Source organism: Triticum dicoccoides, chromosome 3B (genome assembly GCF_002162155.2).
Source record: "Triticum dicoccoides isolate Atlit2015 ecotype Zavitan chromosome 3B, WEW_v2.0, whole genome shotgun sequence".
NCBI lineage: Eukaryota > Viridiplantae > Streptophyta > Magnoliopsida > Poales > Poaceae > Triticum > Triticum dicoccoides.
The window spans coordinates 219,433,817-219,446,706 of record NC_041385.1 but is presented as its reverse complement, the minus strand read 5'-3'; the positions used below and the strand labels follow the sequence as shown (position 1 = coordinate 219,446,706).

Below are 12,890 nucleotides of genomic sequence, written 5' to 3'. Positions count from 1 at the left end.
AGGCTGACCCCAGCTGCGACTCGCGGTAGAACTTGCAACTGGGATAAAAAATAGGTACGTCCAGTTACATATTGAAGGTGGACTTGTAATTGTGACAAAAGATGACGATGCCAGTTGTATGTATGTTGGTGTGAGTTGTAACTAAGACAAAAAGAATCTATCCTCTAATACATGTTTATGGTCAACTTGCAACTAAGAAACAAAAATGGGTTGGACCCTACTTGCATGTCGGTGGTTGACATGAAACTCGGACAAGAAAAAATAAAAGAGGCGGGCCTAGTTGTACGACAAAGGTGCACTTGCAACATAATCTAAAAAAGTGTCCAGCCGAGTTGCATGTCGGTGGTTGACTTGCAACCGCGACAATAAAAAAAGACATGCTCCAGTTTGCATGTCGGTGGTTGACTTGCAACTAGGACAAAATATAAAAGAGGTGAACCCAGTTACATATTAGGAGTACACTTGCAGCAGAGACCAAAATGGTTTGAACCCACATGCATGTTGATGATCGATTGCAATTGGAACAAGAAAAATAAAATGAGACGGCTTCTTACATATTAGGGTTAGACTTGCAGGCAAAAACAAAAACAAGAAATGGGTCATTGCCCGTCATTGTATTGTTTAGAAACTTTGTCGGGTCCCCTCTACTCCAAAGACAAAGATGAATGAGATAAAGAGTTAGAACAAAGATCAGAACCGTTGAGCTAGCGGTCAGCTCGTCACTTACAAACAACTCTTCTCTTCCAACTACAACACACAAAAAACAATCCACAAAAAATGGCCCCAAAAAGAAAGACGCGCGGTGCAATGGGCCGCAAAATGGACAACAGATGCACGGGACAAAACAACCACGATCAAAGAATTGAATGAAATTTATAGCGATTGATCAAATGGACCGAAATTTAGATGAGACATCACACTCATATATGAACACAAATCAAAACGTCAACAAACAAAAACATGCAAGAACAATCATATGATATATACACGCAAAAGGAGATGCATGCAAACAGGATATAATATATACACATATTATAGCATTGAGACGGTTTAACAATAAATAAATAAATAAAAACAGAACGGCAAAACCAGCCCACGCTGGCACACACATGGGCCAGTCCACGCTGGCAGGCTGCATGCAAGCCCCCTGCTGGGGCTGCACGAGCGCACGCTCACTGGAATGCGAATGCATACAAATTACAAGATCACACGCTCAAACGTGAACAAAAAAGAACAAGATCAAACAAATCTAATGGTGCAGGATAGATGTGAGATAGCTATTTCACATTACAAAACAGTAAAACGCAGCTAGCTAGGAGCCTCCACAGTGATTTGGAGTTCTCCACCGTCAGATCACTTTGACAGGTGTCTAGGATTTTCGCTCGGTCATCCCCCAGCATCTTTACCTAATTAATCCCTTCACACGTTACACGGGCCGCTGCTCTGCCGAGCGAGCTGCCAGTCACAGGGTTAATCGGGCCGTGGAGATTGAAGGCCCATGAGGTCCAGTCAAATGCAAAATCTTTCCAGCCTGATTCCTTCGTTATCGTGTGGCAGTTCGTCTCGAATTTTAATCGCCGGCCCTATCGCGTTGCTCCCTGTTACTCGACGCTTCGCCGCCGCCGCCGTCGTGCGTCACGTTGGCGAGATTACACTACATGTGTGCCTCCGTGCTCTTAACCGATGTAACGCCACGCCAATGTCCGCGTGCTTTCCTATACGTCAGGTCTGCCATCCCCGTTGCTTAGTTTCCATCTTGCTGACCTTCTATCTTCATGTAATAGGTGTGATGCTGAACTGGGGGAAGAAATTCGCTACATTGTGCCACGGTTCCCATTGGGAAGCTGGTAAATCTCAAACTGTATCTGTTTTTTGGCTCGTGCTTCAAATTATTCATTGGAGGTAAGATTTACTAGATGAGGTTATGTTTGTACGTGCATTTCATTCAGCATCTGGTCATTATGTTTGATGCTGAGGTCCAAATGCCCTATTGGGTTTGAGATATGGTGTGCCTCCTCTCAGATCGCAATTTACAAACCTGGCTAATTCTATATAAAATTTAATGTTCGGAATTTTTTACACGACTGAACAAGTCAAGATGTTTTGGTGACACACCACCACCAATGAAAGTGCTCTCTCAGACCATGTTAATATGTTATCTAAGGTACTATTTGTGTAGACCATGTCGGTGTTGGATCCATGAACTTTGTTGATTAATTATAGGTTGTTCTCTAACTGATGGATGTGAAGTAATATGACATCCTGTGTATAAGAAACTCAAACGATATTGTTTATTCAAATTCTAGAAGCATCAATAACATTCTGAAAGATGAGCGATGACGTACATATGCTTCATGGCACTCGTAATTTAGTACAAGCCAAGTCCTTGCAGGATAATATGCAGCCATCAGTGTGATTTGTTTCCTTGTGCTGACACAATTTGTGCACATATAATTGTTTCAAATCCCCAATGATAACTATACCTTCCATTTATTTTCGTCAATACTTATATTGTCTTGATACTAGCACAAATGCCCGTGCGTTGCAACGGAAAGCAAAAAACCTCACTTCACTAATCGAATGGCCTAGGACCTCCTCCTCCCCTCATGACCCATCACCAGACATGACGACATCAACAAAATCCTTAAAATCCTTCACACTGCCACATGAGAAACAAAAAAAAATATTAGAAGTGTTGTCCAAATATCCCCCATCTTTGGCTAATATAACAGAGAAAAGTGTAGAGTTTGTGTCGCACACAATAGGGACTCCAAGTCCAACTCCTTGTACTTTGGTGACGGGCGCTAGTGGGTCGAGCTGAAAAATAAGAGTGAAGATTTGTTTTATTCTTAGAAAAATATAGCATATGACCAACAAATAATGATTGTTTTATTGTGATTTAGGCAAAAAAAATTGCATGTGTTATTGCAATTTTTTGCTATTGAGTTAAACAATTCTGATACGTCAAATATTAGTATCACAATATCGTATCTTAATTTTTAGCATAAACAATTCATATATAAAGAAGTAGTTCACCCGTGGCATGTGCATCTAAACACAACACCTAGCAATTTAGCTACAAAAAAGCGGTTCAAGATGATTTAGACACAAAGAAGAAATTCATCAGTTCAATAACTTTATAAGCCTCACTTCACTAATCGAATGGCCCAGGACCTCCTCCTCCCCTCATGACCCATCACCAGACATGACGACATCAACAAAATCCTTAAAATCCTTCACACTGCCACATGAGAAACAAAAAAAATATTAGAAGTGTTGTCCAAATATCCCCCATCTTTGGCTAATATAACAGAGAAAAGTGTAGAGTTTGTGTCGCACACAATAGGGACTCCGAGTCCAACTCCTTGTACTTTGGTGACGGGCGCTAGTGGGTCGAGCTGAAAAATAAGAGTGAAGATTTGTTTTATTCTTAGAAAAATATAGCATATGACCAACAAATAATGATTGTTTTATTGTGATTTAGGCAAAAAAAATTGCATGTGTTATTGCAATTTTTTGCTATTGAGTTAAACAATTCTGATACGTCAAATATTAGTATCACAATATCGTATCTTAATTTTTAGCATAAACAATTCATATATAAAAAAAGTAGTTCACCCGTGGCATGTGCATCTAAACACAACACCTAGCAATTTAGCTACAAAAAAGCGGTTCAAGATGATTTAGACACAAAGAAGAAATTCATCAGTTCAATAACTTTATAAGCCTCACTTCACTAATCGAATGGCCCAGGACCTCCTCCTCCCCTCATGACCCATCACCAGACATGACGACATCAACAAAATCCTTAAAATCCTTCACACTGCCACATGAGAAACAAAAAAAATATTAGAAGTGTTGTCCAAATATCCCCCATCTTTGGCTAATATAACAGAGAAAAGTGTAGAGTTTGTGTCGCACACAATAGGGACTCCGAGTCCAACTCCTTGTACTTTGGTGACGGGCGCTAGTGGGTCGAGCTGAAAAATAAGAGTGAAGATTTGTTTTATTCTTAGAAAAATATAGCATATGACCAACAAAAAATGATTGTTTTATTGTGATTTAGGCAATGTTTTTTTTGCATGTGTTATTGCAATATTTTGCTATTGAGTTAAACAATTCTGATACGTCAAATATTAGTATCACAGTATCGTATCTTAATTTTTAGCATAAACAATTCATATATAAAGAAGTAGTTCACCCGTGGCATGTGCATCTAAACACAACACCTAGCAATTTAGCTACAAAAAAGCGGTTCAAGATGATTTAGACACAAAGAAGAAATTCATCAGTTCAATAACTTTATAAGCCTCCAAGCATGTAGAAAAACTATGATATTTTTGGAGCGTAATTACCAAATATCTCATATATGGGGTGAAGTAATTTTGGTGTATATTCGTTTAATTTTTCTTGTCGAATATGTTATTGTTCTTCAACAAAATTATATTCTACTTAGATTGGAATGACATTATAATTTACTTTAACCTTATATTCTGTTTTACTGGTTCAATTTTATGTTTAACTAGTAGAATGCCCGTGCGTTGCTACGGGCTATAATGTATATAAATGAATCAAATAAATGATTAAGGTCACCTCTATGGTCGAAGCTCATTTCTTCCTCGTACGTCCGGGCATGTTCGGACTTCAAATGGGCGCCCAACGGTCTCAAAACTCAACCGACTGGACAGTCCGGGCTAAACCCGGGCATGGGCAGCCCGGCCCGACGACCCGGGCCGGGCCAGGTCGGGCTTGACATTCAGGCCAGGCTCGGGCTTTGTTTTGCAGCCCAAAAGATAATTCGGGCCGGGCTCGAGCTTCAATTTTTCTGTATTTCAGGCCGGGCTTTCGGGCTTCGGGCCGGGCTTGCACGTGCGCGTACTAAAAAACAGCATTCGGGCCTGGCTTTCGGGCTTCGGGCTTGATTTTGGGCCGGGCTCGGGCTTGAAAACAGGGAGTATTTTAGGCTTCGGGCTGGGCTCGGGCTTGAGAAATGAAGGTCGGGCTTTTACAAGCCCGGCCCGAAACCCGGCCCGGCCCGAAACCCGGCCCGGCCCGACGTTTGCCCGGGTTTAGTACAGGCTGCCCCAAATCCATCTCATATATGGGGAGCAATGTCGTTGTCCGAACTATCCATGAGGCACCCTTCCCTCATGTCGGACCCTCTCTCCTTCCAGCTCAGTTTCCCACCATAGCCTAATATTTCTCGCTGGAGCCCTCTACTTTATAACCGGATGAGACTCACCTCACTTTCGTCCTGGCGCCCTCTTCCCTTCATACCATACTTCCCCACGGACCACCAAGGAGGAGTGCCCCCACCAACCGCTTGCTCTCCGCCATGATCCCCTCCTCCTGTGTTCGTGCCGATCCGCCACGACCATCAAGGCGGAGGAGGCGTGCGCCGCCCATGACGACCCCAAGCAAAGAAGGCAAATTCGATGTCTCATGAGGCATTGCCATGTTGTAACATACAGTTGAATGTCATGCATTACCACAAAACAAAAATATGATGGCTGTTGTTGGGGATGCAACTAATACGCCACCGCGTCTGTTATTAACTATTAAAAAAACAAACTAATGCATTTACCCTTCTATCCTAAAAAATGTATTGTATGACCTGATCAAAAAAATATGACTGCCTTATCCAATTTGCCACTTTTTCTTAAGTAGGGAAAATATTCCGCTCACATTCGTAACTGAACAAATCAACCACAGCCTCCAACCCGCTCACTCTCAACTCTCACTCCTATCACAAAATCCACTAAAAAGAGATGTGAAGTATTTCTAAATCCCTGCCAAAAGAATATATATTACCAATAGTCCAGTACCGACCTTGTGAATTTGGTTTGTTATTCAAGTCATGGCCGCAACAACACTTTTTCTATTCTCTGTTCATTATGGAAATCAGCGTAAGTTGTGTTATCATCAGAAAAAGATCAGATTTCAAAGTTATTTATATTCGTATTGACATTGTGCAGACACGAAAGACGACTGCAGGCAAGAAGACAGATGTAGCCGGACATTAGAAAGTGTCGTCTTTGTCTATTTTATACATATATTGTCGAAATAGTATCTAGATACTGCACAAAGTATTATAAGGAAAATAGTTACCTAGGACATCGGTGGTGCCTTTATGATAATTATAAATTGTCTCTCCATGGCTTTTCCGTATTGATGCTTCATGCATAATACTAAGTTAAGCCCCCATTGTTAGGAAATCGTCAGTCCTCTACCATATCGGGATTTTTTTCCTGCACAGAATGACCATTGGTATCAGCAGAGGCTAAGACTTTTTTTGAAGGATTAACTCAAATATGTAGGGATCGCCATTCCTATCTCATGTATCATTATAACAAAAACACAAAACTACACATTTAAATCACCTCGTCTCAGCAACCACTGCCTTAACATCGAACAATTTTGTTGACAGATAATCATTTAAGAAATCAGAGGTACCTACACTGTGAACTTTTATTCACCATCATGTCTGAAATCTGCTATACCAATCATGAGCTATGATATGTACCGTTGGTTTGATATAATTCAATAATACCCGATATGTACCGTTGGTTTGATATAATTCAATAATACCAGTTCAAGAAACTAACGTTTGTCATTCTGAATTAATTTCTATTTCTAATCCAAACCTTTACAAGTTAATTTGGTGCGGTAAATAGTATTCCCAATCTGATTCCAAACATGAAAAGCTATACAATAAAGCAGAGTTACTTATATGAGCCTGCTTGAAGATAACTACTGCATAGACAATGAAGCATCATATTAGGAACCAAATAATACCATGATATTAGGAACCAAATAATAGCATCATATTTGCACATTTTTTTAATTACAAGAGAAACAACCTGTGAATGAATACCTGGGATTGGTGACGCAAAGATTCAATGTCTAATTGCTTCTTCTTATGATAACCTGAATACACGAGATTGGTGAACTAACATGTCTTGAAATAGTTTCTTTACTCGCTTGACTTGACGATGTGTTCCATGTGCAGGATAGGTAGCTAGTTCAGCATGGATGTTATATTGGTCGAATATTTAACTCGTTCCCAGAATTTGTAGTTGGATTTGTCCAGAAACTTCACTACAGGTGTTATAGAAACCAGAATGATCTCAAGGAAGAATGCTCGCAAGTAAGAAGAAATGACAGTATTGTTCCACACTGAAGATCCAGTACAACTCTTAGCCTAGATTAGCCATTTATCTTCTATTGGCTATGAGTCAAACAGTACGTACACATGTCTGTCCTCCAACAGTTTATAGAAACATAGCCAATCAAATGTTCTATTAATTTTAGGCCAGGAAGACATTTGACCCTGAAACCACATTAAATTACGTATTGAGCTTCTAATAACTATATAATATTGGTCAATCACCTAATGCTAAAATCGGATTATGAAAGCCAAATAGGGGACAGAACAAAGTAGAACATGTGGCCTTCGGCCTGAACATTAATTCCCATTGACTACTGATAGTACCTAGGTTGCCATGTTATTCGCATTCGGACAATGAAATCTGAAACATTGTTCATAATTTTCATATCAATCTTAAGTGATAGGATGCTAAAACAAAAAGGCTCGTCATTGCCCTTCCATACCTTTCATTATACGGATAATACTGCTGCGTTTATCCGTGGCACTCAATCGATTTAGAGTCCAACGTACGCCATTCCAGTTTAGGAAAACCCAACAAAGTAGTAGTTATCTTCAAGCAATGAAGGTGCAGCCATCCTTTCGGTCAACGTAGATCTTGTGCTTGGGGCACCTCTGCCATTTGCTCTACTGCGCGACCCACCTCAACGGTAGGTTCGCTCGCCTGTGCTTGTTGTCACAAAGCAGCTGGAACTCGCTGCACTGAAAACAACATGCAAATTGCATCACACACAGAACGTCCAGTTGCAAATGGGGGCAACCTCAAACAACAGGACATTTCATGGTTTCCTAATTCTGCAGAACGTGTACATAGCTTCGGATGTCAGATAATTCAGGCAATATATTTCACGCACTAAAATATATCATACTAGATGATACCCCACGCGTTGCTGTGGGACATCTCTGGGAACAAAAAGGTATATATATATATTAACATATTCTATTTATAAGAAACATTGTTGCACAAACGTGTGGAAATGAGGTATGTGTTGACAATTTCTTAATATTGAGTCCGAAATATATGTACGTATTCCCCGACAGATTTATGGGTTGGTTCATCCACTAAACTGCACTTCGCACTTGCATATAGAAAGAAACATTGTTTTAATCCAATAACTTCGTGGTCTCTTTCATGAAAATGACTGAAGCATGTAGAAGAAGTGTTCGCATATCGTATTATAGAAAACGATTGTAACCAACTTAGGAGGCAAAATAAACCCGAAATAATAGATGGAAACATGCCTGTCCCGTATGAACTATTTATGTAAGGACGATGATGATAATATCTTTAGATCTAATTTTTCATATGGGTAGCACACCGCAAGATCTAAAGTGAAGACCAAAATAGACATGTCAAAACAACATGATTCAAACGAATAAAAATAGAGATCAACATGAGTTTAGCTATATATCAACAATCACATATTTCAGTCCATCACAATAATTATATAGATAAACTGTGTATTTCAGGACCACGATGAACAACACCTATTTTATTCTGAAACAACCAGGGACATTGAGATATTAAATACACGTTTATGATAATATAATTCATAACTGAAGTATATGTGATGCATAGCTGAGTTCATTTACGTATAGAAAGAGCAGAGCGAAGACATAATTTTCATTACCGACGATGCTCCTGTTCAAGCAGGAATATCTCTATTCTGAATCTCAAAAGGTGAAGATACACCCTCACTTAATAAACTTGTTAACCAACTCTTAAATTTAGCCTGCTTCAGTGTTAACCATAGAAACAAAAGACATCAGGAAGAAACCAGAGCGATTGAGTGTGTCCAAAAAGATTAATAGACATTATATAAGATTAATGGAGCTAGTGCCTTAAAAGGCCTTCAGAATTTGAGACTACATGATATATGACCATACAGAATAACAGAAATAAAGAAAATTCATGTTGATATCTGAACTGGTCATAGCAATCGGTAAAGTACGATGCAGAATTTGTCCTCAAATGCTGCAATAGATATGGTTAACATTTAGCCATGTGAATCCCTCACAAAAAATATGTAGTGATCCTAAAAGAGCAGAGAAGACCAGTACAACATAAGCTTCAGAAACCAGTACAACTCTCAGTTCCAAGCAGAGACTTGGACCTAAAAAAATTAGCCACCTAAAATCCATATGATCTGCAGAAATCATAAGAAATTTCCTAGTTACATTATGGGAATTGAAACTCTCAGATTCACACAAAAGGAATGAAAGAACCAGGACTCCGCGATTGTGCAGAAGGCCGGCCCGAGACCTGAAGGATAGAGAGACATCCGAACTTCTGAATAAACCATCTGAGACAGCAAACAATTCAGATCTGGTACTGCCTATGTAATAGGAGGTCTGCAGAGAGAAGAGACATGCGCATGCTACAGTGGAGAGAAGAGACGTGAGCGGAGAGCCTCCGGCCTTACTCGTTCTCCACCTCCATGAGTACCTTTGCCTGGTTGACGCTGGCTAGTTCCTCCGATCCATCCCGCTGACTCTACAGTGGAGAGAGACAGCCGACTGAGTACTACTTGATGGGATCTTTTCTCATGCGGTTTTGTATAAACTCTGGAAAATATGTAGATGACGCCAGAAGCCGCGATCGCCGGGTAACACACCATCCGACCCATCAGCCACTTGAGGGATCCAAACAGGAAGGCCAAGGACGTAAAAGGGAATCGTAAGATGTGAGGACTCGAGGGCGAGTTTGAGTGGCGATTGTGGTGATTTATATACTGTGGGAAATGAAGGGAACCATTATACGAAAAATTACTGCCCTAGACTAAGAAGCTGAATGGAATCCATCAATACCTTTTCGATCAGTTTCCTAAGTGGAACCCCAGAAGATGAATAGGGGAGAGCAGAGGAAGGGGTGAACATCATTGGACCCATATGCTTTGAACCGCTCGTTGCTGACATGGCAGAATAGTATTCTGTGATGGGTAAAAAAATATTATCAAAATAAATGATGATGTGGCAGCTTGGTGAGGTGGGAGGGCTGCATGTTTAGAGAAATGAGTTAGTGGGTTGCTCCTATTTAGTATTGATGATGTGGATAGTGTGCATGTTGAGAGAATAGGTAGAAGTGGGGAGCAACTCCTTAAGAATGTTAGATTTGAACTCTAGCCACATAGACACATGTTTTGTTTAGGAAAAGCCAAAGGCTTAAATGCTACCTAGACATCAGGTTACAATCACTGGCAACTAAGGTCCTGGTCTTTTATGTCAGATTGCCAGTCCCATCTGATTTTGAATACTGAGCTCTAACTCAAGTGTAGCTGAACTTTGGTTTAGCCAAATAACAAAACAGTAAGGCAATTATGTTGCTCTCGGTGCATGTATTGAATGCTTGATCAACATGAAAACAAAAGGAAAAGAGAATCCTTTTTTTCATGTAAGCCATAACCATTCAAGAAAGAGGAATTTTTCATACTGTAGTCGATCCGAAAGGTTCTTGCTGAAGCAGAACTTTCTACAAATCTTGTACTAAACGATGAGCAGTAGTTACTCCATCCTTAGCAGCACCCTTTTTTAGCAGTTGACCTACCAGCAGCAGCAGCCCTACTGCAGCAGCAGTCAACCAAGCGACAGTTGTCGAGCCAGTTGCACCTAATGCTTTTTTTTATTGCTACCACACTCACTGAACCAACAACGCCTATTCCAACTCCTGATGCAGTTTTCTACTCCCTCCGTCCGGAAATACTTGTCATCAAAATGAATAAAAGGGGATGTATCTAGATGTATTTTAGTTCTAGATACATCCCTTTTTGTCCATTTTGATGACAAGTATTTTTGGATGGAGTTAGTATTAAACAAGTGCAAACATTTGTAAGCAGGAACCTGATGTAGTTACAAAGACACCATACCTGACCAAGCACAAATTCCAGCTCTAAATGCAGTCACCATTTTAAAGCAGGAACTTAGTCCATCTGCAATACAAAAACACAAAGAATCATTGATTTGGTAGGTAATACTTCAGATCTAGCCAACAACGGGATAAATCATGCCAATATTTGGTAAGGATAGGTTTGTTTGCGATGAAAACGTACCCACTGTGCACAACCTTTGGTCTGTGATTCAATCGTATCCAAACGCTTGAGCTCCCGCAGCTCCGAGCCGCCGCCGCCGCCGCCGCCGGTAGGCTCGTGTTGGTGCCGTCGCCACCGGAGGTTCACTGTCGAGGCTCTCTCTCCCTGGAACCACAGCAGGCCATGAAGAAGCTCAGCCGCCGTCCCTCCGACTCGCCAGAGCCGCCCGTCGTGCACATGATCTGGCTGCCATCTGCCAGATCCACGCCAGCCCCACCGAAGCCCGCGCATTGGCCATCACGGTGATGGGATGGGATGGCTGCGTGGGATGGGATGGGGTGGAGTTGGCTCCGCGACGCCCAAGCCGGTCCACACCCTCAGCGACGCGGCCGCCCCTCTCCGCAACACGATTTGGCGGCTAGGGTTAGCCGCAGGGGCGCACGCAGGGGGGAACGACGAGGAGGTACTGGGGATGAATGGGGGAGACAGGGGTGGAGCCGCGCTAGTGGCGGCCGACGCGAGAGGCGGATGGCGGGGGGCGGGGCGGCGGCGGCAGCTACTCTCGATCTCGGAGGCGGCGAAGGAGGAGCGGGGTTGCTAGCGTTCGAGGGAGGGAGGAAGCCTCGTTCTGTGCGGCGGGGGCGAACGTCAGGAGGAATCGCTCGGCGACAAATTCCCCCGCCCTGGTTTTTGGTTTTGCACGGGATGGTCGGAGATGGGCGAAAAAAAATCTACGAAAGATTAACCTACGAAAAAAACTGAACGAAGGTGGGGGACGAAAATTGACCGACGGAGACTACTAACTGCTGCATCTACTACCACTATAAAAGAAAGAGAGGGGCAGATCCAAACAATCACACCCATCCATCATCAAGATCTAATGGCCCTTAATTCTCCGGTGTTTAACGCTACCAACCACGTATTAAGCTAATCCATCGATCGCTAACCTGCCCCGCAGTTAAAAAACAAACTAGTTGCCCCGCACGACCGCACGACCTCCTCCTCCTGCGCCGTTCGCCTCCCCCATGACCTCCTCCTCCTGCGACATTCGCCTCCCGCAGCTGCGCCCTTCTCGCAGCCTCGTGCCGCCGTTAGCCATAGGAGCCGCCCCACTGCGCCCTTTGCCGCCTGCCGCGGCCGCGCCCTTTGCTGCCGCCTCGCGCCGCCGAAGCCACGGGATTCGTGGGTCGCCGCCTCCCCATTGCTAGAGGTGCCGCCGGCTGTCCCATCAATCAAGGGGATGAGCACGACATGGCTTCAGACGAGGGCTGCTAAATCGGCGCTGAGCCACTCAATGATCTCCTGCTGGAAACAGAGAGAAGAGGACGTGGAGAAGAATAGGACGGATCTGATCCCGCGGCCGCGCAATGAGCTTTCAGGATGAGAGCGGCGGGGAGGAGGGCGGTGGGGGGCTGATCGGCGTCGGACTTGCGAAAGCCTTTCCAACACACGGGGATGTCCCCAATGGGTGGGGACACGGTGGCCCGCCTCGGCTCCTCCGCCTACATGCTCTGCGACAGCTCCATCTCCACCTTGCTCTGCACCTTCGTTGTCGCGCTTGGCCCCATCCAGTTCAGCTTCACGTCCAGTTACTCCTTGCCCACTCATCGCCTTTGCCATTGGGCAAATCGCCGAGTTCATCGGTCCTAAAGGGGTGATATTTGAATTCCCTTTGACCCATGTTTGGTCCTATATTCGTT

General features: G+C 42.9%; 1 protein-coding gene across 23 annotated transcripts; it reads right to left on the bottom strand.

The window, feature by feature from the left end:
- Window positions 1-2,287: 2,287 nt before the first annotated feature.
- On the bottom strand, window positions 2,288-11,877 carry LOC119275587. 23 transcript variants are annotated; one of them, XR_005135773.1, is made up of 12 exons: window positions 11,212-11,868; window positions 11,029-11,091; window positions 9,589-10,095; window positions 9,429-9,468; window positions 6,875-9,312; window positions 6,109-6,248; window positions 3,922-3,980; window positions 3,733-3,823; window positions 3,340-3,398; window positions 3,151-3,241; window positions 2,759-2,817; window positions 2,288-2,659 (listed from the first exon to the last, which is right to left on the bottom strand). XR_005135773.1 is itself a non-coding variant. In XM_037556456.1 (5 exons), the coding sequence occupies exons 1-5, from the start codon at window positions 11,479-11,481 to the stop codon at window positions 9,369-9,371; spliced, it is 612 nt and encodes a 203-aa protein (XP_037412353.1). In that variant the 5' UTR covers window positions 11,482-11,877; the 3' UTR covers window positions 9,062-9,368. The 23 variants fall into 23 exon arrangements, 1 of the variants encoding a protein (XP_037412353.1); XR_005135770.1 differs by having other exon boundaries at window positions 9,429-10,095; XR_005135771.1 differs by having other exon boundaries at window positions 6,875-9,468.
- Window positions 11,878-12,890: the final 1,013 nt, after the last annotated feature.

Bases quoted from the DNA above. Each gene is read 5' to 3' on its own strand.
- LOC119275587 (XM_037556456.1), bottom strand. From the start codon at position 11,481: ATGCGCGGGCTTCGGTGGGGCTGGCGTGGATCTGGCAGATGGCAGCCA. The intron at 11,092-11,225 runs GTTGTGCACAGT...TTTGTATTGCAG, and splicing joins GATTGAATCACAGACCAAAG to ATGGACTAAGTTCCTGCTTT. The intron at 10,096-11,028 runs GTATGGTGTCTT...TACCCATCACAG, and splicing joins TGGAATTTGTGCTTGGTCAG to AATACTATTCTGCCATGTCA.